General features: G+C 41.6%; 1 protein-coding gene across 3 annotated transcripts in view; it reads left to right on the top strand.

Annotated features, from left to right (window-relative positions):
• Positions 1-25,954, top strand: part of rasef2 (RAS and EF-hand domain containing 2) — an 87,694-nt gene that overhangs the window by 36,973 nt on the left and 24,767 nt on the right. For all 3 annotated transcript variants that reach the window (XM_060853048.1, XM_060853047.1, XM_060853049.1), the window contains exons 2-5: positions 14,191-14,340; positions 21,213-21,303; positions 23,883-23,978; positions 24,797-24,874. In XM_060853048.1, coding sequence (XP_060709031.1) covers positions 14,191-14,340; positions 21,213-21,303; positions 23,883-23,978; positions 24,797-24,874 — 415 coding nt within the window. The remainder of the gene's footprint in view (positions 1-14,190; positions 14,341-21,212; positions 21,304-23,882; positions 23,979-24,796; positions 24,875-25,954) is intronic.

The raw sequence follows: 25,954 nt of genomic DNA, 5'->3' as shown, positions 1-25,954 counted from the left end.
TTTGGTTTTCGAACTGACTTGAAGGTAGTAGATAGAGGGTGGTGGTGGAGCGTTGTTTTTCAAACTGGAGGCCTGCGACCAGTGGAGTGCCATAAGGATTGGTGTTGGGTCCACTACTATTCATCATTTATATAAATGATTTGAATGTAAGCATAAGAGGTATAGTTAGTAAGTTTGCAGATGACACCAAAATTGGAGGTGTAGTGGACAGCGAAGAAGGTTACCTCTGAGTACAATGGGATTTTGACCAGATGGGCCAGTGAGCTGAGGAATAGCAAATGGGGTTTAATTTAGATAAATGCGAGGTGCTGCATGTTGGAAAAGCAAATCTTAGCAGGACTTATACACTTAATGGTAAGGTCCTAGGGAGTGTTGCTGAACAAAGAGACCTTGGAGTGCAGGTTCATAGATCCTTGAAAGTGGAATCGTAGGTAGATAGGATAGTGAAGAAGGCGTTTGGTATGCTTTCCTTTATTGGTCACAGCATTGAGTACAGGAGTTGGGAGGTCATGTTGCGGCTGTACAGGACATTGGTTAGGCCACTGTTGGAATGTCGTATGCAATTCTGGTCTCATTCCTATCGGAAGGATGTTGTGAAACTTGAAAGGGTTCAGAAACGATTTACAAGGATGTTGCCAAGATTGGAGGATTTGAGCTACAGGGAGAGGCTGAACAGGCTGGGGCTGTTTTCTGTGGAGTATCGGAGGCTGAGGGGTGACCTTATTTAGGTTTATAAAATCATGAGGGGCATGGATAGAGTAAATAGACAAGGTCTTTTCCCTTGGATGGGGGAGTCCAGAATTAGAGGGTGTAGGTTTAGGGTGAGAGGGAAAAGATTTAAAAGAGACCTAAGGGGCAACTTTTTCATGCAATGGGTGGTGCGTGTGTGGAAGAAGCCGCCAGAGAAAATGGTGGAGGCTGGTACAATTACAACATTTTAAAAGGCATTCTGGATGGGTTTCTGAATAGGAAAGGCTTAGAGGGATGTGGGCCAAGTGTTGGCAAATGGCACTAGATTAATTTAGGATACTTAGTCAGCATAGAAGAGTTGGACTGAAGGGCCTGTTTCCATGCAGTACATCGCTGTAACTCTAAAGTCTTCCTGCTAAATCAACCAGTGATCCACCATGTTGCGATCAGTGGTCTTGAGTGGGCAAATGGCTTCTTGTTTTCCATTTGCAGATTTAATAATAGTGATTTGTATGTCTATTTGTGTGTTTAGGAATTTGATTTAAAGTATGAAGTGATTGTCTTCCTTGCTCGACCAGCCATTCTGGCATTATGGCTAAACAGACTGCACACAGCCTGGATAGTTCATCTCCCAACTCCTGAAAAGCACTCACTGGAATAGTTCCGGATGATTGGAGCCTGGCAAATGTTATTCCTTCCTTTGAAAAAGGGAATTGGGATAACCCTGGGGATTACAGACCGATCAGTCTTCTATCAATGGTGGGCAAATTATTAGAGAGGAGTCTGAGAGACAGGTGTTATGATTATTTAGAAAAGCAGAGCTTGATTAAAGATAGTTACCATGTCTTTGTGAGGGAGCAAGTCATGCCTTATAAGCCTTATTGAATTTTTTGAGAATGTGACATAACACATTGATGAAGGTCAAGTGGATGTGGTTTATATGGATTTTAGCACAGCATTTGATAAAGTTCCCCATGGTAGGCTCATTCAGGAGGCATGAGATACAGGGAAATTTGGCTGGATAAGAATTGGCTGGTCCATTAAAAAACAGGTGGTGGTAGTAGATGGAAAGTATCTAGTCTGGAGCTTGGTGAGCAGTGGTTTTCTACTGAGATCTGTTCTGGGACCTCTGCTCTTTGTGATTTTTACAAATGACTTGGATGAGGAAGTGGAAGGGTGGATTAGTAAGTTTGCCGATGACACAAAGGTTGGTGGAGTTGTGGATAGTATGGAGGGCTGTTGTAGGTTGCAACGGGACATTGACACAATGCAGAGCTGGGCTGAGAAGTGGCAGATGGAGTTCAACCTGGAAAAGTGTGAAGTGATTCATTTTGGAAGGTGGAATTTGAATGCGGATGACAGGATTAAAGGCAGTGTGGAGGAATAGAGGGATTTTGGGGTTCATGTCCATAGATCTCTCAAAAGTTGCCACCCAAATAAATAGGGTTGTTAAGGTGGCATATGGTGTGTTGGCTTTAATTAGCAGGGAGATTGAGGCTAAAAGCCATGATTTGAAGTTATGCTGCAGCTCTGTAAAACCCTGGTTAGACGACACTTGGAATATTGTGTTCAGTTCTGGTCTCCCCATTATAGGAAGGATGTGGAAGCTTGAGAGAGGGTGCAGAGGAGATTTACCATGATGCTGCCTGGACAGGAGGGCATGTCTTATGAAGACAGGTCAAGGGAGCTAGGGCTTTTCTCATTGGAGCAAAGGATGAGAAATGTACAAGATGATGAGAGGAACAGATACAGTGGATAGCCAGAGACTTTTTCCCAGGGCGGAAATGGCTGACACGACATAATTGGAGGAAGGTTTAGGGGAGATGTCAGAGGTTGGTTCATTACACAGAGAGTGGTAGGTGTGTGGAATTCATTGCCAGTCGTGGTGGTAGAGTTAGATACGTTAGGGACATTTTAAGCGATTCTTGCATTGGCACATGGATGGTAGTAAAATGTAGGGTATGTAGGTTAGTCTGATCTTAGAGTGGAATAAAAGGATGGCACAACATCAAGGGCCAAAAGACCTGTACTGTTCTATATGTATGTTCTATCCTCAATAGCTACAATTCAGGAATGTGATGGAAAACTCTTCACCTGCTTGGATGGCTGCAGGGTTCTTTTAGAATCATAGAAACCCTACAGTGCAGAAAGAGGTAATTTGGCCCATCAAGTCTGCACTGACCTTCTGAAGAGCATCCCACATAGATCCACCCCCTACCATGCCATCCCCATAACCCCACATGGAGTTTTTAACCTAACTGACCCACCATACCTGCACATCCCTGGACACTGGACAATTTCCCTTGGCCAATCCACCTAACGTGGACATCCTTGGACTATGAGAGAAAACTGGAGCAACCACAGGAAACGCATGCAGACACGGAGAAAATGTGCAAACTCCACGTGCACAGACTCCTGAGGATAGAATTGAAACTTGGTCCCTGGTGCTGTGAGGCAACTGTGCTAACCACTGAGCAATTGTGCCGTCCCACTGAGCCACCATGCCGCTGAAGACTTCATTAAGGAAATTGCAGTCTGCATGTTCAGAGATCTTGACACTGGACTCCATTTCCAGCACCAGCGTTGTAGTTATTGTTTTTGTTGGAGGTACTGCAGGAACTGCTGAAAGTGTTGTGGAGAAAATATAGAGGACCATCAGGAGACGCAGAGAGTTCTTCAAGAACTAGGTCTTTTACTTGCAAACAAAAAACGGTAACACTGAGAAAGCAGATTCTCCAATGCCCCCGAACCTCAGGGTCCGTGGATTTTTATATTTTTTTTATCATGTTTCTGTTAGCTTATCAGCATGTCCAACTATATTAATTAAAGTACCTCACTCTAGCTACACAATAAACCAGTGATGTTAGTTCCCATTATCTCTTTAGTTGTACATTCTACTTAATGTTATTCTAATGGTTAGATGTTTATTGCTAACTCTGCTACAGAGATCTTTTATTCCAGACTAACCTGTCATGATAGATATTTAGCTATTCCATCTATTACAATAGTCTCCTATCTCAAGCTGACTCTACTAACTATTAATTAGATATTTTAATATCATGTCCCAAGTATTTATTGTCCCAATCCAATAATACCATTTCATAAAGAAATTTGCTTTATTACTTGTGTTGTCACATCTTGCTTTAGTGACCTTTCAGCGTTAACCTTGCCCTGCTAATTGGTGGAAGAGCATTCCACTACTCTTATCCCATCCTGCCTTCCACAGATTGCCAGTGGTCTTCATGCTTTAACCCTTCCCATGCTTTCATGTTCTTTATTTTCCATAAAAGCAACTCCCATCTTATCACTTTTACCACCAAGAAAGGTAGTAGATGATAGGCGCACTGTCACCTGTAACTCAGAGTTGCCAGTCATTCAGAATTGGACATCTCCAAAGTGCTCCCTCATTGCCACTGACTCAAGATCCTGTGATTCCTTATCTCACACCAACAAGAATAATAGGGTAGTTATGGTAGGGGATTTTAACTTTTCAAACATCGACTGGGACTGCCATAGTGTTAAAGGTTTAGTTGGAGAGGAATTTCTTAAGTGTGTACAAGACAATTTTCTGATTCAGTATGTGGATGTAACGACTAGAGAAGGTGCAAGACTTGACCTACTCTTGGGAAATAAGGCAGAGCAGGTGACTGAGGTGTCAATGGGGGAGCATTTTGGGGCCAGCGACCATAATTCTATTAATTTTTTAATAGTGATGGAAAAGGATAGACCATATCTAAATGTTGAAGTTCTAAATTGGAGAAAGGCCAATTTTGACAGTATTAGGCAAGAACTTTTGAAAGCTGATTGGAGGCAAATGTTCGCAGGTAAAGGGATGGCTGGAAAATGGGAAGCCTTCAGAAATGAGATAGAGAGTCCAGAGAAAGTATATTCCTGTCAGGGTGAAAGGGAAGGCTGGTAGGTGTAGGAATGCTGGATGACTAAAGAAATTGAGGGTTTGGTTAAGAAAAAGAAGGAAGCATGTGTCAGGTACAGACAGGATAGATCGAGTGAATCCTTAGAAGAGTATAAAGAAAGTAGGAGTGTACTTAAGAGAGAAGTCAGAGGGCAAAACAGGGACATGAGATAGCTTTAGCAAATAGAATTAAGGAGAATACAAAGGGTTTTTACAAATATATTAAGGACAAAAGGGTAACTAGGGAGAGAATAGGGCCCTGCAAAGATCAGCAAGGCGGCCTTTGTGTGGAGCCACAAAAAATGGGGGAGATACTAAATGAATATTTTGCATCAGTATTTACTGTGGAAAAGGATATGGAAGATATAGACTGTAGGCAAATAGATGGTGACATCTTGCAAAATGTCCAGATTACAGAGGAGCAAGTGCTGGATATCTTGAAACGGTTAAAGGTGGATAAATCCCCAGGACCTGATCAGGTGTACCCGAGAGCTCTGTGGGAAGCTAGAGAAGTGATTGCTGGGCCTCTTGCTGAGATATTTGTATCATCGATAGTCACAGGTGAGGTGCCAGAAGACTGGAGGTTAGCAAACGTGGTGCCACTGTTTAAAAAGGGCGGTAAAGACAAGCCAGGGAATTATAGACTGGTGAGCCCCTCCCCCAAGTCCCTCCTCCCTACCTTTTATCTTAGCCTGCTGGACACACTTTCCTCATTCCTGAAGAAGGGCTCATGCCCAAATGTCGACTCTCCTGCTCCTTGGATGCTGTTTGACCTGCTGCGCTTTTCCAGCAACACATTTTCAGCTCTGATCTCGATGGTGGGCAAGTTGTTGGAGGGAATCCTGAGGGACAGGATGTACATGTATTTGGAAAGGCAAGGATTCAGGATAGTCAATATGGCTTTGTGCATGAGAAATTATGTCTCACAAACTTGATTGAGTTTTTTGAAGAAGTAACAAAAGAAGATTGATGAGGGCAGAGCAGTAGATGTGATCTGTATAGACTTCAGTAAGGCGTTTGAGAAGGTTCCCCATGGGAGACAGATTAGCAAGGTTAGATCTCATGGAATACAGGGAGAACTAGCCATTTGGATACAGAACTGGCTCAAAGGTAGAAGACAGGGTGGTGGTGGAGGGTTGTTTTTCAGACTGGAGGCCTGTGACCGGTGGAGTGCCACAAGGATCGGTGCTGGGTCCTCTATGTTTTGTCATTTACATAAATGATTTGGATGTGAGCATATAAGTGGTGTAGTTAGTAAGTTTGCAGATGACACCAAAATTGGAGGTGCAGTGGACAGCGAAGATGGTTACCTCAGATTACAACAGAATCTGGACCAGATGGGCCAAAGGGCTGAGAAGTGGCAGATGGAGTTTAGTTCAGATAAATGCGAGGTGATGTATTTTGGGAAAGCAAATCTTAGCAGGACTTAAACACTTAATTGTAAAGTCCTAGGGAGTGTTGCTGAACAAAGAGACCTTGGACTGCAGGTTCATAGCTCCTTAGGTAGGTAGGATAGTGAAGAAGGTGGTTGGTATGCTTTCCTTTATTGGTCAGAGTATTAAGTACAGGAGTTGGGAGGTCATGTTGCAGCTGTACAGGACATTGGTTAGGCCACTAGTGGAATATTGCGTGCAATTCTGGCCTCCTTCCTATCGGAAAGATGTTGTGAAACTTGAAAGGGTTCAGAAAAGATTTACAAGGATGTTGTCAGGGTTGGAGGATCTGAGCTCTAGGGAGAGGTTGAACAGGCTGGGGCTGTTTTCCCTGGAGCGTCAGAGGCTAAGGGGTGACCTTATGGAGGTTTACAAAATTATGAGGGGCATGGATAGGATAAATAGGCAAAGTCTTTTCCCTGGAGTCGGGGAGTCCAGAACGAGAGGGCATAGGTTTAAGGTGAGAGGGGAAAGATATAAAAGAGACCTAAGGGACAACTTTTTCATGCAGAGGGTGGTATGTGTATGGAATGAGTTGCCAGAGGATGTGGTGGAGGCTGGTACAATTGCAACATTTAAGAGGCATTTGGATGGGTATATGAATAGGAAGGGTTTGCAGGGATATGGGCTGGGTGCTGGTAGGTGGGACTAGATTGGGTTAGGATATCTGGTCGGCATAGATGAGTTGGACCGAAGGCTCTGTTTCCATGCTGTACATCTTTATGACTCAATGTAGACACTCGGAGTATAAAGGCTGCAGCTGCTGAAGTCAAGCCCACCGTCACTGTCCCAGCACATCTAGGTGTGTTTGATAAATACAGCCTTGCCTACATCATCCACATTCCTAACAACAAACTAATAAAAGAATGGAATCACAATGCAAAATGAATGTTTCTTGGATTCTGGACCAGTGAAGAATGCAAGCATTGAATCAAGCAAATAAGTGAATAACCAGGTTGCAAAAATTAAACAAACCTTGAAAAGCTGTTTGACGTTGTACACTGGGCAGCATGGTGGCTCAGTGGTTAGCACTGCTGCCTCACAGCGCCAGGGACCCGGGTTCAATTCTAACCTTGAGCAACTGTCTGTGGGTCTCCCTGTGCATGCGTGGCTTTCCTCCAGACGATCCGATTTCCTCCCACAGTCCAAAGATGTGCTGGTTAGGTGGATTGCCCATGCAGAGTTGCCCATAGTGTTGGGGGATGTGGAGGTTAGGTGCAATGATCAGGGGTAAATACAGGGTAGGGGAGTGGGTCTGGGTGGATTACTCTTCGGAGGTTTGGTGTGGACTTGTTGGGCTGAAGGGCCTGTTTCCACACTGTAGGGATTGTAACCTAATTCTAATCACACATCCCAGCAATGACTCCCTGTGCTGTTCTTCTACCTTTGGAGCCAGGAAAGAGTGGGAGGGAGTGAGGAGCACATGGCGATTTTATTGCAAATCGCACAGATTTTATTGCTTAAAATTACTTTTTAAAATCACTGCAATTTAAGACCTGAAGATCAAAATTGTTTGAAATTAAAATAAGAGCAATACCCTGTAATGTCTTTTTTTAAATTTTTCTATTTTTATACCTAACCTATTTTAGTACCTAAGATTTGTAACTAGGTACTTTGTACCTAAAGAGGGTGCTACATGTGGTGAAATATTTCACTGGACTCCTGTTCTTTACAATAAAATCTAATTCATATTTCTAGTGTAGAGCAAAGCAACATCTCTTCTAATTTTGATGACTATGATACAGCCATTGTTAGACATGACTGTCAAATCTAGAAACTCCCATTTAATATTTAATTTGTCAAATCAATACACAAAGCAGACATAGTTAAATTACACTATTCATTCAGGGTCAGTCGAATGTATGTCATGTTAAAAGATATCTGATTTCATCATCAGTTTTGATCAGCACATTATAAGGAAATTACTCATATCATGGAGACTATGCACAGAAGGCCAGACCTTAAGCCAACGTTGGTTGGCAAAGACACAACTAACAATGAGTTTCAACTCATTCACTGAATGGGCAAAACTGGGCAAGTTAGGGAATGAAGCAGAAAGTGTCTGTCCTGGGCTTTGAAGATCAAGTGATGAGCAAAGATAGGAGAAACAGGGTTCTTTAAATAAAAGGTTTTTTGTTAAATTTGTTCATGAAATATGACCATTGTAGGTTAGGTCAGCATTTATTGCCCATCCTGAATTAGACTAATCACTAATCCTATCTTGCTGATGGTCAAGAGTAGACTGTTAGGACAGAAATTGTCCAGGCTTAATTGGTCCAGCTTTTTGTGCTCAGGACATACCTGGTTAATTTTTCACATTACTTGGTGGATGCTATTGCTGTTATTCTAGTGGAACAGCTCGGCTCGGGACACAGCTAGTTCTGGAGCACAAGTCATCAGGATCAGGGTCCAAGTGTATCATGAAGTGCCTTCAATTATACCTTTTATATCACATGGACTGAATCAAATTGATTGAGAGGAGACAATGTGCACCATGTTAAAATAGATGGACAAGTTTCATCTGATACACAATTTAAGTTAGCCATATATGGCAACACTGAAAAATGTTAAAAAGAGATGTAGAAAAGTTTAGGATCGATGTTACCAGCTTTATTGCAAATTGCGATTAACATTTGGCACCATCTTTGCAGTAGGATAATGGAGGCAAAACCATTAGAATTAGTCAGGAGATAATGTAGGAGGAAAGTTTTCTTTTGAAATTCAGTAGAGACTAGTTGAGATGAATGGAGATGACACTTACTTGGATCAATCTTGTAAATAGGGACTAAGTTTGTTTCATTTATCTTATAATGAAGTGTTCTCTCTGCCAATGGCATTTTGCTTTTGAAAATCTAAAAAAAAGGAAGTATGTTTTGATTGTTCACTTCTGTTTCAAATTATTTTAGTACTAATCATTTATCTAATTTCGATCAGTTACCATGTTAACGTAATGGCAGTAATCAAAACCGGGAGTCTGCCAGCCTTTCAATTTCAGTGAAACTGCAGGAGTTTATCTGGGTGCCAGATACTACACCAGGAATTCACAGGCAACAAACTTGCACTACACAGGAAGTGAAGAGAGAGTTACAATGGCCAATAAAGGGACAAAAGTGAAAGACTAGAACAATTTTCTGAAGATATGAACGGGCCTGACTGATTGATTGTAGAGCAAGCACCTTGGAATTCACACATGTAGTTTGCTCTCCACCCTTTAAAAGAAGACAGAATACCGAAACTGTTTTACTTCCCAAATCTTTTGAAAAGCCTATTTGCTGTTAAATGTATATGTTCTTAACTGGGTAGAGAAAGAAACAAACGATGTATCCATTGCAACTATTTGGTGGTTTGCGTAACACTTGCTGTAACTTTTAATTGTATTAACCTCACAGCATCCAATTACACAGCTAGGGTGTATTCACAATGACTCTCCCACTCGTTTAATAGAATCACAAATTCCCTACTGTTTAGAAGCAGACCATTTAGCCCATAGAGTCCACACCAACCTGTCAAAGAGCATCCCACCCCATCCGTGTAACACTGCATGCTAATCCAGCCACCCTGCACACTATGGGGCAATTGAGTCTGGTCAGGCTACCTAACCTGCACAGCTTTGGACTATGGGAGGAAACCGGAGCACCTGGAGAAAAACCCACGCAGGTACTGAGGATGTGCAAACTCCACGCAGACGGCCAGTCGCCCAAGGCTGGAATCACACCCAGGTCCTTAGCTCCATGAGGCAGCACTGCTAAGCACTGAGCCATCGTTCTGCTCTCATGGACTAAGAAATTGCCTGGGAGTGTTTACAATTGACACAAGGTTTTGTTATGAGGAGTCTGTGTGCCCCACCTAATGCAAGAAATAATGACTAAAATATGTTCTTGTCTGTACTCGTCTGAGCAGACTAAAGGGAGAAAAACAACAATGCAAAACAATATGACACATTGGCCTTCGAACTGATGAATAGAAACGCAAGGCAATTGCTAAATCAAATATTCAAAGTGACATTAAAATGTGATGTAGAAACATGTCCATGAGAGTGAAACTTTAATCACTTGTGATGTATTTTGCACATTAGAAGCTTTGCAAAGGAGAAGATATGACACCAGACAATAATTCAGACTGGGATGGATGAATTGACTTTTGCCAAGGCCCCCATGTCTAGGATCTCTAGCCAAAAACTGAGCCGCTGACATATGCGTTCCATGCAAATGTGCCCCTACCTATACTGAAACAATCGCAAATAGTGAAAACTGCATTTAAAGGGTAAAACCCTTTAAAAACACAATCTGAGAAAGTAAGGCCGAGCTTCTTTAATGGATGGAGGTGAGTGGATGGAGAGAGAGATTTGCAAAAGGATCTGGACCAGGAGTCCCAAGTATTTTGAATACTGAATACACTAGGTCATTGGAGACCATAGGATTAAAAATAGTGTCCAGTTCTAATTGATACAGGAGGGAGGTTACATCAATTCCATCCAGGGATTAATATATGGACCATTGCTGTTTTTGACTCCTTCTGATGACTTGGATTTGAGTATATGTAGTGTAGAATTTCAAACTTTACAGATGGTATAAATTTTTTTTATATAGAATCCCTACACTGTGGAAATAGGCCCTTCGGCCCAACAATTCCACACTGGCCCTCCAGAGGATAACCTACCCAGGCCCATTCCCTTAACACTCTACATTTAACCCAGACTCATGCACCTAATTGAACATCCCTGAACACTATGGGTAATTTAGCATGGCCAATTCACCTAACCCCTACATCTTTGGATTGTGGGAGGAAACTGGAGCACCTGGATGAAACCCACAGACACAGGGAGAATGTGCAAACTCCACACAGACAGTCACCCGAGGTAGGAATCGAACCCAGGTCCTGGTGCTGTGAGGCAACAGTGTTAACCACTAAGCCACTGTGAATCGCAACAAACAATACAGGCGACTTGTAACAGGTAGACGGGTTTGTAATATGGGCAGAGCTATGGCTGATGAAAACTCATGCAGCGAAATGCGAAGAGGTGCACTTTGGTAGGAAGTATGAGTCAAGACAATACTAGCGGTATGGCACAGTTTTAAAAGGTGGTGAAGGGACAGAGATATGTAGACCCAGGGAACTACATATAAACACTTTATCCATGGCAGAACAGAAGGTGGTTTAAAAAAAAACCACAATGAATCTTTGGCATTATTAGTAGTGGGGGGGAAAAAAGTATATAAGATGGTATGATCAACCTTAAAATGGCTGGAGTATTGTGATCAGTTCTCTGCATCTCATTTGCAGAAGAGCTGTCGAGACCAGGAAGAGTCAAAAACAGTTTTGAGACTGTTGGGATGATACACTGAGAAACTGGAGAAGCTACATTGTTTTCCCTATAGTGGAGAAGTTTGATAGAAGATTTGATGAAGCCACAAAATATTGAACATTTTTGAGAGAGTTTTGGGTAGCAGTCATTAGCTGCCTCACAGCACCAAGGACCCAGTTTCAATTCCACCCTCGGGTGACTCTGTGCGGAGTTTGCACAGTCTCCCCGTGACTATGTGGGTTTCCGTCCACAGATCAGAGATCTGCAGATTCGGTGGATTGGCCATGGCAAAACCTCATGTGGGGTTATGGGAATGTGGTAGGGGGTGGATCTGAGTGGGATGCTCTTTGGAGGGTCAGTAAATACTAAATGGGCCGAAAGACCTCTTTCTGCATTGTAGAGATTCTTTGATTGTAAATAGGGAAGTCTGTTTCCAGAGGTCTCAGGTTCACCATAGCGAGCAGAAAGAAACAACATAATCAAATGTTTTTTTTAATACAGCAAGTTACTGTGATCGCAATACATGGCTTGCAAGAGTATTGGAAGCAGTTTCAATAGTAACCATCAAAGAAGAATTGGGGGAATACTCAAAGGAAAAACATACAGAACAATGGAGAAGCAGTAGGGAAGTGGGATTGAGTGGATAGTTCTGCCAAGGGGCCAGAAGGACGGTGTACCGAATGGCCTTTTGTGGCTGCGTTCTTCTCTGGTTTATCGGCAGCCTCCTACTGTTAATAAAGAAAGCAGCATTATCATTGCATATGAAAGGTTACATTCCATTATGTGTAGTCTTGATGTTCACACTATGATCACACTCCAGTGCAATGCTTCTCATCTTTGCTCACATCATGGAAGGTGGGCAAGTCAGAGGATTTTGTTTTAAATGAGTCTGCTCACAGATCTAGTCAAGATGGCTATTGGTAGATCCGGGATGGTCATACTAGATGGCAGGTTGCTTTATTGAGTTTGTTTTTTTTTAAATCCATGCCCTGGGTGACTTTGGAATTGTTTAGACATGAAGCCTTGACCTCCCGGACACTGCAGGAAATCATTAGGAAGCTCATGGAAGTTTTTAAAACAACGAAGCTTGTATCTGAAGTGGACAATTTTCTTGCAGCAATAATAAAATCCTTGTTTAAACCATACCTAGAGTCTGGAGTAGAGTTCTGGATATTACACAATGAAAATGCTATATTAATCTTCGGAGTGCAGTATGGTTCACTAAAATGTTATTAGGGAGAGATTACCTAAACAAGGGTTGTATTTCTTAGAATATAGAGGGGTAAGAGGTGATTTGCTTGAGGTTTTAGGGAATTGATGTGGATAGATAAGAAGAAAATTGTGTTCTGCTGGGCATGTGGATTATAGAACAAGAGAAAATAAACTTTAAAGTAGATACATCATTCAGGAGCAAGGTTAGAAAACACCACACATCAGATTCAGGAAGTATAGAACACTCAAGTACAAAAAGCAATAGTTGCCAGCTCAATTCCTCTTTAAATCTGAGAATTTTTAAACTAGTCAAGGTTATAAAATGATATGGAGTTAAGGCATGTTTATCAAGATAAGATACAGATCAGCAATGATCAGATACCAGAACTATTTCAAAGGACTAAATGACCTCTTTGCAGAATTAACTCTTTAATAAGACACATTTTAGTAAAATTATTGTTTAATCATTACATCTTATTTGATTTCTCTGTCGGGTTAGGACCTTATCACTTTATCTTGGATTTATTTAATCTCTATTGAACATTTGTTTATGGAGTGGGTCAGATTTTTGAGGGGGATGTCAGTGAGAGGCCATTTCTATTGGGTCTAATCACAGCAACTTTGGTCATTTAGCTCTTGTGGGGGTAGGGGTAGTGTTCCTGCCTCTGGGCCAGGAGATATGGTTTGAGTCTCACCAGTTCCAGAGCTGAAGAATAACGTCTCTGAACAGGTTGATTAAAAGGAAGAAATGTGGGCAAGGTGGTTATAAAGAAATGGGTTATTTTAGACACAACATTCTTTGTAAATGAGTAGAAGCCTCCTGTTAAAAATACACGCGATAAAGCTGGAAGCCTTTATGGATGGGATAGTAACACGTGTACCCTGGTCACCCTCAAAAGGGATGGCGGGAGAATAAAATGTTTTCAGTACAGATTCCAGCATCTGCAGTCATTTGTTCCTAAAATGAACCCTATGCGTCGGAGGTGCCGGTGTTGGACTGGGAGGTGGACAAAGTTAAAAATCACACAACACCAGGACCTCCTGATGAAGGAGCAACACTCAAAGCTAGTGCTTCCAAATAAACCTGGTGTGTGATTTTTTTTTTAAAAAAGTGAACCCATTCACTTCTGTGCACAGCTGGTAAAGTTCTAGAGAGGGTTAAACTAGCAACAACTCCCGCCTCTCCCTCCACAGGGAGCTCTCGGTGAGGGTGCACACACGCAGTTCAGATTGACTGGAGAGTGGCTGGGCTGGTTTTCCCAGGCAGCCTCTCCCCCTGCTCTAATAGCTGTCATTCAAAGCGGCAGCAGGCGGAGCACCCACATCGTCAACCCGGCTCTCGGCATCTCCCAGTAAGGTGCTGCACCATTCCGTGTTTCTATCTTGCTAGTCTTTGCTAACCTTAGACCCAGAACCGCGTACACGGGCTGCATTCATTTAGACCTTCATCCAGGAACTTAAAGCGAGTTTGGAACGCCATTAGTTAATATTGACGGTGCAGGCGTTCAACTCTGTTAACCCGGACGCCGAGTGATCAGGAACTGATTAGCAATTGAAACTGGGGGTGGAGGGTGTAGAGATTTCACTCGAATTCCAACAATTGTTAACGTTGTTTCTTCCTCTTCCCCCTCCAACAGCCGGGAGAAATTATTCGAGTTTTACCAGCAAATCCGTGCATCTTCAGACTATGGTTTGAACCTGCAGTATGAGAAACTGATCCAGGAGCTGATCAAAGACAGTAAGGTCCAGGACATGGAGACAGAGAAGCTGGAACAGACCCTCAGGAGGTAAGGGGTCTGGCTGCTGTGACACGTGTCCTGTTACATTCGTAGAATTGTTGCCAGAAGCACTTCTGGAATGTATCTGAGTACAACTTTGAACTATTAAAGGGTGTGGGCAACTAACTTGTTTCACTTGGCATGTACTCTTTCCCCCCACCCCCGCCTATTTACATAGTCACACAGTAATGGAGACAGACCCTTTGGTCCAATTAGTCCATGCTGAAAGTGTTCTCAAACTAAACCTGCTCCATCTGCTTGCGTTTGGCTCATATCCCTCCAAACCTTTTGAATTCATGAAATTATCCAAATGTCTTGTAAATGTTGTAACTGTACCAGCATCCATCACTTCCTCTGGAAATTCATTCCACACACAGCACTGTGTAAAAATTTAAAAAAAACTTCCCTCATGTCTTTTTAAAATCTTTCTTCTCTTGCCTTAAAAATATATCCTCTAGTTTTGAACTCCACCTGGAACAAACCCATGCCATTCATGTTAACTATGTCCCTCATGAATTTATGCACCTCAGTAAGGTTACCCCTCGACTTATCTCAAACATTCCATTCCTGGCAACATCCTGGTAAATCATCTTTGAATCCTCTCCAGTTTAATAATATCCTTCATATAACAGGGTGACCATGTTGTATCTCTTTCTGTAACAACTGATTTTGTTGTAGAGCAGCTTTACCCAAGTGATAAACCTTTTATTCTATCTAGAGTCTTTTAAAATGCACTGATTTGACTATCTTTTTAATGATGCATTGATCAATCTCAATGACACTATGCATTTTTGTAGGGACTTTGTAAGAAAACACTGCAGGGCAACCTGATCCTAAAAGTATTGCAGTTTGATCTGTTTGAAGGGAATTGGTGTCAGAAAATGATAAAATGTCTTCACTTTCTGGGCTGGACTCCAGTTGACTTGGAGTGGAGGGTGTGGTGCTAGAAAAGCACAGCAGGTCAGCATACTCAGAGGAGCAGGAAAATCGACGTTTGGGCAGAAGCTGTTCAATCAGGACTCTTTGTAGTGAGGTGAACTTCTTCAAGGTAGGCATCCAGTTGACTTGGAATTGAGCAGCAAGAATAGAGGAATGTAAATTGTTGGAGGGTGTCACACTTGAATCAGGGGAGTTTAGCATTTTCCTGTAATGAGATGTGGGTGTCCTCAGCAAGTTCTGTTGCCTGCCCCTAATTACCCTTGCTAAGCCACTTTTGAGCGCTGTTCAGAGTCTGTCATTGAGCCTGTCATCACATGTGGGCCAGACTGTGTTTACGAATGAAAAATTACCTTTCCTAATAGGACCAGAAGGTGTTTAAACAACAATCAATCATTGTTACAACTTATTGAGACTAACTTTTTAAATACTATATTTCCAAGTATTGGGAGGGGGAAGATCTGAACCTATGTTCCCTAGAAAATTAGGCTGAACTTTTGGATTGCTAGTCTAGTTACTTTTAACACTACACCAGTACTGCCTCTTCTCCATGGTAAAGGGCCTTGCAATTATATTAATCTATTAACTATAACCAATGATGTGTCTGTTTTGGAAATAACACCCATTTTAGTGCCATTGAGTCATTGCAGCACAGGAAGAGGCCCTAATTAACTAATTAATCCTTCCTTAATTTACAACAGAGTACTTCAATCATTATGGAAGCACATTTTCACTCAGCAGCCATTACTCGATCAAACTGCAAGGCTTCAAAAACTTCATTCTTAACGCAATTGTTAGTTTACACATGTGGCTGGATTTGCATGAGTCTGTATAAAAAGTGAAATATTGGCATACCATCTGTGTACTAGGCTGTAACTTTATTTCCTCACATAGTTTGAGATATAAACATTGACTTTAAATCAAACCATAGTCGATCACTTAACATAACGTTTGTGTCAAATTTAAAATTGGTACTGGAGGGCAAATTATCTGATGACTTAGATTAGATTACTTAGTGTGGAAACCGGCCCTTCAGCCCAACAAGTCCACACCGACCCGCCGAAGCGCAACCCACCCAAATCCATTCTCCGACATTTACCCCTTCACCTAATACTACGGGCAATTTAGCATGGCCAATTCACCTAACCTGCACATTTTTGGACTGTGGGAGGAAACCGGAGCACCCGGAGGAAACCCACGCAGACACGGGGAGAATGTGCAAACTCCACACAGAGTTGTCTGAGGCAGGAATTGAACCCGGGTCTCTGGCGCTGTGAGGCAGCAGTGCTAACCGCTGTGCCTCTGTGCCGGTCACTGGACCTGAAATGTTAACTGATTTCTCTTTACAAATGCTTCCAGTCCTGCTGACAATTAGTTTTTGTTTTTGATTTAACCTGCAGTTCTTTGGCAAATTATCTTCTCTAGATAATGCACATTTTCAATATGGGTTTAAAAGCATTTTGTGGCTGTACGGTCTAGAATTGGATAAAATTTTCTGATGGTTATCCTGAATGCTGGAACTATTTCTACATTTCCCATTCTAGTAAAATCATAAGAATATAATCTTAAATCTGACTAAGCAAAATTGAATAATGGAGAACTGGCATACGCAGGTCAGTGTTCATGGGCTTTTCACTGAGATGTAAAACGTAAATTAATGCGCTCATTCAAGTTTCAGCTATTGGTGTCTTGATTTTTAATATTTATTCATCAAAGTGGCAGGTTTTGTAATCTTCTAACCCCATATTAATGAATTCACTTGTTAATGAATTCAATATTAAGTGTACATCTGTAATTGATTTAAGACATAGTAGCAGAAAATAGTGCATTCAGCCCATTGAGTCTGCTCCACTATTCAATCATGGCTGATTAAGTTTCTTATCCCCATTCTCCTGCTTTCTTTCTTGATTCCCTTGACCCTCAGAAACCTCTGAAATCCTAATGGAACAATTTAAAATTTATCTATACAGCAAAAGTGTCAAGAGTTATTTCCTATTCATTTGAGATGGGATTGACAAGCCAGCCGCTTTTTGCAAATCCCTAACTGCTCTTGAAGGTGGTGGTGAGCGAAGACGATTCTGTCAAAATCTCTTGGACCTACAGAATTAAAATTAGACAAATCAATGAGTAAAAAGTATAGGAGCAGGTTGGATTCTGTTCCCTGGGTGTTGAGCCTGCACCTTGGCTTCACCATATTTCTGTGTATGTAGTATCCTGTTTTTCTCGATGTAAAATCTAAATCACAATCACATTAGGAGTGAAACAAAACGTTTTACGCATTTTTGGAAAGATTACTTTTTCTTTTTTGTAGCTCTCCAATTCTTCTTTTCCTTCCATTTGCTCAGCTTAAGACAGACTTACCGTTAACCTACTGGAAGAACGTATAGAACTGAAGTATTGTTGTAACTACTTATTGTATTAATCCATGAATGGAAGATAAGAATGTTGTCTTTTCAGCAGAGACAAAATCATTTCAATTTTTTTTTATAAACCACTGCTCATTGAACCTGGTGTATGGTTCTACACTGTTCTTTCTGAGACAGTACATTCTAAACTTGTGGGGAAAAAGTGCTACAGATGGCCATATCAAAGTAATTTAGTGTGATTTGTTCTTTTATAAGAAAAGCCTTGAAGCTGAGAGAGCAGCTAGACCCTGTACAGCTTATACACAATGTGGAACTTGCAAACAAAAAATCCAACTGACAGAACATAAAATGATGAAAAGATTTAATGGATTCTGCACCCTCTCAGTAATGCACTGTAAATGTACAAGTGTAGTTTTGTTGAAATACAGACATTGTATGTAAAATATAAGCAATCTGCTTAATATGAAATGTCATTTTCAGAAGCCTGTTTTTGAGATGATTATTCTTCTGACAATGTATGAATCATCTCTTCACAACTTAGTTGTGTAATTAACCATTCTTTTAGGGTTCAAAGGAATTCAGAAAGCATAACAATTAAGAGCAGCAGTAGTCTGTATACAGCCTCTTGAGCTGCTGGCTGTACTTGTGATATCAACTTCATTTTAATTGTTTTATCAGACTTCTCCAACCCCTTGCTCTGTCTTGTCTCCCCCCAACCCTTAATTTGCTTAGAGTTTTAGACACCCCATTTCAGTTGTCCTCAATTGCCAATCCTTTATCTTGGGGCGATAGCCCCTAATTCTAAACTTTCCAGTCCAGGGAAGTATCCTCTCTGCCTCAACCAAGTCAAGCCCTCTTTGAATTTTATGCAGCTTAATAAGACAACGTCCCTTTTTGTTACTAATCACCGGAGAAGGTAAGCCCTTTCCTCTGTTTTCCCCTTCACTGGACAATGATTCATAGAATGAAAATAATCCAGTGAACCTTTGTACCTCAGCTATGGCAAATATAGCTTTCTTGGTTAAGGAGGCAAATTCTAAATAGTGTTGCTGCCATGTTGATTAAAATAGTGGAGCACTTCCTTACCCTTGTACTGACCTCTTTGCAACAAAGGCCAACATGCTATTTACTTTCTCAATCACTTCCTGTACACACTGACTTTGGTTCTTCTACAAGGGCTTATAAAATCCTGCTGAAGACTGGCTAATCTTTCCAAGATATTTTACCTCCCCATTCTTCTGACCAATGTGGATAATTTGTCTTTTCTCTTTATGTAGAGGGACCTTGATTATCCAAACGAGATGGGCTGGCACTATTTCATTTGGATATCTGATTACTCAGATAATCGATTTTTACCTTAAACAAGGGAAGTCGTGCTGTACCGGAGGATTTGTATAAGAGAACACAATGAACAAAATAAAGTAATGATAATGTGAGAAAAATTTTTAAAAATGCAGCAGTAGTTAGCATTTAGTAAGGAATGGTGAAGACATCATTAAGCAAGGTCCTGAACAGCTTTCACGATTGCAAGAGCGTTTGTCAGTTTCCGGGAACTCCATCTCACGATAGAAAGCATTGCCTTGTCCACGCATTTATGTTCTTGGCCACTTTTCTTCTATGAATGACCTGGTAAAGTGAGGGGAATACAGTTCTGTAAAACGTTTACTTTTTGCAAAAGGCTGAATAACAACTGTTACCTAAAAACTATCCAGTCACTGATGCTTGAGCTGCTTTTGTTTCTTGCCAGCATTTTCACATGTTCTTCTTCAGTCTAGGTAAATCACATACACTTATCTCTTTGAAACGTTTTCGTGGGACCCTTGAAATCATCTTTGGATAATCCAAAATTCGGATAATCGAGTTTCCTCTGTATTCCGTCTGTCACTACCTTATCCAGCTCTGTCTCACCCTTTGCAGTCTCTTTAAGTCTTCCATGAAGAGTGTTTTTGCACTAGCTTTCTTCTGTTAACAAAGTTTTGTTACCTCCTTTTTTATTTAAAAGATTTGACATCACTTAGGTTTGGGAATGTTCCAAAAGTACATTTTGACAGGAAGGCTTTTTAAAAGCTTTCCCATTACACTGGCCCCTACCAAAGTTATTCACCAGATCAATGGGTTTCTTTGAATGTAGAAATCAAGTTTCTGTAGTGAAAATTGGAGGTTGAATATTATTTGGTCAGAACTTGTACCGTTCGGTCTTCAACAGACCTGTGAGTGAGACATGGCAAAGTTTGGCAAATCTAGAGCTTGAATTATTTTCTTAGCCTCTGGGGAGCAGGTGAACACCACGTGTGAGTACAAATTAATCTAGGTCTTGGTGCCATAAGATCCCTATCCTTGGTGCTCCAGCCCACCCATGCCAAAAGTAAAATGTTTGTTTGTGTAGACCAATGTGACATGAAAACGGGTGATGGTCTGGCTGTAGGTTCTCCAATTAGGGTCATAGTGGCTAGTTTTAATTGGTAGTTTTGGTGAAGGAGTAGGAGGCCAAAGTTAGCTTGCTAATTTTACAATGGTTTGCTAGGAATCACGTGTGGAAAACCAGTGAGGGAACAGTTTCCCTGGCTTGAATAGAGAGATTGCTAATCAGGCAGATTATAGCATAGTTCGCAAACAAGAAGGAAATAAATTGAATGGAGAAAGGGGTGAAATTCCAGTCTGATGTAATTAATACTCAGACTTAAACAGCTTAATGATTTTGGATTTGGCAACATCTCAGTACAATGTTAATCAGTTGGCCTTTTTGAAAGATTGGGAGAGTGCGTGTAGTAGCACATAAGATTATGGTATGAGTGTTGGGGGTGGTGGGAGGGTGGAGGTAACCATTGTTATGACCTCCTGTGTCACACTATTGAATGACTACACATTGGAAGGTAAGATAAGCTGTATGTGTGGTGTACATATTTGTTAACTTCTCAAATGCATTTATTCTTTCGCTTCTAGTGTGGAAGACAGTTGCAATAGCATTGAGACCTCCCTTGACTGTCATCACCTACATTCAAGCTTTTCATTGAATTTTATGTTAAAGAAGCTCAAAAGGCTCAATCAATATAAAGTCATTTTGTTTTATAAACTGAAGGTGCAATGGAATGATGAAAGTCTCTTTGAGAATGCACTGGAGGATAAGTTGGTTAGTTTCCCTAGCTAAGAGTTAACTTTTCATATCCATGATTTAATTGTTACCCCAGTGTAACTCCACAAAGCTCTGTTGGCCTGTTTCAAAATGCTACTTAATCATACAGCATGGAAACAGACAATCGTAATCCCAACCTAAACCGATCCCACATGCCTGCACTAGGTCCATATCCCTCCAAACATTTCATATTCACCTTTTATTTGTACCCCTCATGATTTTATAAATTTATATCAGATCATCCCTCAACCACCTACTTTCCAATGAAATAGGCATAGCCTCTCCCTATAACTCAAACCCTCCATTCCCAGCAACATCCAGGTGAATCTCTTCTGAGCCCTCTCCAGCTTTAATAGTATCCTTCCTATAACTTTTCTGAGAGAATGGTTCACTTTAACCTGCCAGTGAATGTGTTGTTAAAAGAACTGCCTGATCATCTCCGGCAGGACAGAGGCAATGGCTGACGCGCGACTGGCTGAAATGGAAGAGGACATGCAACAGCAGGCATTGAAACTTGAGCAGAAAATCCGAGGGGAGGTGAGATTTGCACGTAGGCATTGATGGGAATTCCATGCCACTGTATAATTGTGGTGGGGGGGAGCAGGGTGTGGTATAATTATTATGCCTTTGCTCTGCATTCTTCAAAATCTCCAAGCGGAAAATGTGCAGGAATGTTGTTGTATAAATGTCTCCTGAATTCCAATTTTTAAAAAAAATCCTTTAACCCTTCGGGGCAATTCTCCTCCTGCTCCAAATAAAGTGTGGTATGATTTAGATTAGATTGCCTACAGTGAGGAAACAAGTCCTCACTGACTCTGAGCATCCCACTCAGACCCATCTGCCTCTGACACTATGGACAATTTAGCATGGCCAATCCACCTGACCTGCACATCTTTGGATTGTGGGAGGAGACTGGAGCACCCAGAAGAAGCCCACACAAACACGGGGAAAAATGTGCAAACTCAGCACAGACAGTTGCCCAAGGCTGGAATCGAACCCAGGTCCCTGGTGCTATGAGGCTGCAATATTAATCATGGAGTCACCATGCCGCCCATTTAGAGTGATTTGTTCTTTTGACTGTCTGCAATGATCCGAGACTTCACAATGTACAGCCTTTGATACCTCGAGTGACGGTCACTTCTGGGGAATTGTTTACAATGAGCACCATTGGGCTGCTTGACCACGAGAAATTCGCCAGTGAACCTGATATTGTTCACAACTATGTGACCTACCCGAAGAGCAGAAAAAGACCATTTGGCCCATCAAATCTATTCTGCCATTCAACAAGATCATAACTGATCTGACGATCCTCTTTCTTTTTGACATATTCTTTTTGATCTTACCTTTTTTTTTCCCCCATATTCCCTTTTTTACCTTGCTTATTAAAAAGCAATCACAATATCTGCATGCAGACTATGTAATGGGCATTCTTTGGGTTGCTTGCTGGACTTACAATGCTATTGATCTTGAATCAAAAGACCCTCATGTACAGGGCAGCACATCTTGGGTGCGGCTGTGGAAGAGGCCTTTTGAACAGAAAGCATGGAGGCACACGTTTTTCTGAAGGTTCTGCACTTTCTACGCTAGCGCTTCCTTGCTGGACTTTCTGTTCAGGTGTGTCAGACTGAATGAAGGGCTGTTGGGCAGTAAGCCCTTTGGCTGGAGCTCAGTGGTTAGCACTGCTGCCTCGTAGCACCAGGGACCCAGGTTCGATTCAACCTTCGGGTGACTGTGCAAACTCCACACAATCTCCCCATGTCTACGTGGGTTTTCTCTGGGTGCTCTGGTTTCCTCCTCCAGTCCAAAGATGTGCTGGGTAGGTGGGTTGGCCATGGGAAATGTAGGGCTATAGGGTGGGTCTGTTAGGTGCGCTACCATACTCCTAAGGATTCTAGGATTCTATCATCCTATGAAGGATGTGTCAAGGAAGCAGGTAGGGAGATTTCTAGTGGGTTGAGGGTACTTCTGGTTGTGGGAGAGAGCGAGAGATCACAGGGCTGTGTTTTGAGGGATATTGGGGAAGATATTGGGGTTTGAGGATTATGGCGATTGGGCAGAGTAGGGGTCAGTTGTTGCGTGGGGGGCGAAATTTGTTACTGGATTCATGTTGGGCCAGGAAGGAATGCCTCTGCTCTTATAGTTCACAAGTAGTGCCATAAAGGCAGACAGGACCTGAATCCAGGCACCCCCCCCCCCCCCCGCCTTCACCTGCTGGCCTGCAAAATGTGGCCAACCTGAGTTGAATGATTAGAATCTTGTTAGAAAGGGGCCACACAGCTTCCTTTAAATACTTTGCCACAAGACCTCCTTCCTGAGGATAGATTGAGCTGACAGACTCTCGTACGATTGTCTCATCTCTTTCACAATCTGAGGGATCAAAGTGTTCTAGAGCAGAGCTTCATTAAAGTAGGACACGTGCTGTGGATAGAACATAGAACAGTACAGCACAGAACAGGCCCTTCGGCCCATGATGTTGTGCCGAACATTTGTCCTAGCTTAAGCACCTATCTATGTACCTATCCAATTGCTGCTTAAAGGTCACCAATGATTCTGACTTTGCCACTCCCACAGGCAGCGCATTCCATGCTCCCACCACTCTCTGGGTAAAGAACCTACCCCCCCCCCCCCCCCCCCCCCCCCCCCCCCCCCCCACTACCTTTCACCCTTCACCTTAAATTTATGTCCCCTTGGATGCTGGAAATCTGACATTGAACCTGGTAAATGTTGGAATTACTCAGTTTCTCTGTGCAATGCTGCTCCTGAGTTCAGATTTCATCTGTTACTTTGTAACTACATGAAATGAGAAGTTGATTATTTGCCCTTTACGGGCAAAGGTAGATTTAAAGAAGCCGATTATTCCATTTTAAATATTTGTCAAAAATGCTCCTTTTTAGGAGGCAGGAAGAGCTGGACAGATGGATCTTTTGAGGGGTGCACTGCATCACTGTGCAGACACTGTTGAATGGCTTTTGTAGCTTAATAGGCTGTTCTCTTGAATTGACAGACTTGTGCAGTGTGCTGAAAACAGGGTGTTTTTTATATATATATATATAACAAAGATTGCTTGTTCACTCTGACAAACAAACAACTCAGTGTTCAAGTTTCATCCATTGCAGGAGCAGGCGAAACTCGAGGCAAAAGTGGCAGAAATGCAGAAACGACATGAAAGTGAAGTCACGGATCTGCAGGCAATCATTGACCGAACGAGAAAGGTATTTATGTTCCAGAGAATACGGTTAGGTTACAGATTAGCCTGATTTCTTCCTGGGGAAGGATTGTTGCTTTGCAGTAAAATAAACAATGTAAAACTGGTAAACAAAATCTCTCATTTGTTCACATTTCTAAAAAAGACTGAAAATTGTATAATTCAGACTAAGACTGAACTGATCTATTTCAAAGTTACTAATTACTCAAATACTTTCATTTTAAAATCTACACAAGGATGTCAGGGTATTTTAGAGTTGACTTTACCTCTCAAAGGGGCATCTTAAAAAAAAAAGACAACAAAAGAAGACTACTGAAGTGGTAAATAAATAAGAAACTAGCCAACTGCTGGGAGGCTGGGTTAACTAGAGAATGTGGATTTGGAACAATTTACTACAAAGCCAGGGTGAACTGAGAATTAATTTCTTTTTAATGCAATTGTTGTGATGTGGAATATAAAGCTTGAAAAGGTGGGAGCATAGAGTCATAGAGATGTACAGCACATAGTGACTGTGTCAAAAAGGGAATTGCAGATAGACTTAGAAGGGGGAAAAAATTGCAGGGCAATGAGGAGAAAGCTGGGCAATTGGATTAATGAACTTTTTTTCATCTAGGACCCAGCACAGGAATGCTGGGCTTGATGCCCATTTGGGTTTTAGTCTGTTGTGACCACTGGGATGTCTAAATGGAAGAGTGCACACAGTAGAAATACTTGACACAGTATCTTAAACCAATATTTACATTTTAATGTTCTGCGCAAATATTCAGACTTCTGCTCGACAGCCTCACTAATGCATTAAAGTTGATTGTTGTTGTTTTTTTCCAGCTTAATGAAGAGCTGTGGAATTCGAATTCCAAAGGGGACGTCTCTGCATTAAAAGAGCAGTTGGATGAATTAACCCGGGTATGTGTGTGCGCAAGTGCTACAACCATTATGGCTTTATTTTTAAAGCTAGTATAATCCAAACCATGATCTCTTGTGTACGTGGAGCTTTTCTTATTCTCCTGAGAAGATGGAAATTAGACACTATTCACTCCTTGCTGTGCCAGCATTGAAGCTCTGTTGCCTTGGCGACCTTTTTGTATTTCTACAGTTTCTTGCTTCTGAAAGACCTTGAATAATGATTAGTGGAAGAAAGCGTGTTTTGAGATCAGCCTGTTGTTGTGGTCCCCAAAGGAACAGTTTCACACTATTGAAAGATTAAAACCAATATTTGCTGGGACAAATGCACAGAGCTTGCAGTTGGCGATGAGCCCAAATAAACCGACAATCCAAAATAAATTTGGCATATCCCCACTTGACATTAGCAGTGAAGCTGAATGGAGCTGTTGTTCCAAATTTGTTACATTTGGTGACTCTATCAGAGGAGAGATTGGAAGAATTGACTTTTGCTCAGTGTTGTGATCAGGAATGCACTAACTGAAAGGTTGAGGGAAGTAGATTCATTAATGAACTTTCAAAAGGGAGTTGGATTTAGACTCGAGTAAAGATCTGCACAGTTAAGGGAACAGTCATTGAGTGAAATTAATTGGATAGCTTTTTCAAAAGACTAACTCAAGCACGATGAGCTTCATACTGTGCTGTGTGAGTCAGATTTAAATGTCAGCTTTGCCCCCAGATCAAAGGTATAATAATTTCAGTGCAACTTTTCAGTTTTACAGGCATTGCAGATAAATAACCGAATCCTAGGCTCAAAGTGCGATTTATGTTCCTCAAAGCCCAAATTGCATTTTCTGTGGTTCTAAACAAAACAATTGAGGTTGCACTAAAGATGTCATGGACAGTAGCAAACTTTTTTTGAGATCTTTTGGAATTAGTTAACTCTGCTACCCAAGTGAGATATGGTGATCTATCCCAAATTGCATGTCCAATGATGCTCACTATGCCTGCAGTGCTGTCACAAAGGCACAGTTCTTGCAATGCTATACAAAGATGTCCAATTTAATTGGATCGTAGACTATGATTATTTGGATAAATATATTT

This window comes from Hemiscyllium ocellatum, chromosome 39 (genome assembly GCF_020745735.1).
Source record: "Hemiscyllium ocellatum isolate sHemOce1 chromosome 39, sHemOce1.pat.X.cur, whole genome shotgun sequence".
In the NCBI taxonomy this organism is placed as follows: Eukaryota; Metazoa; Chordata; class Chondrichthyes; order Orectolobiformes; family Hemiscylliidae; genus Hemiscyllium; species Hemiscyllium ocellatum.
This window is presented reverse-complemented; position numbering and strand designations above follow the sequence as displayed.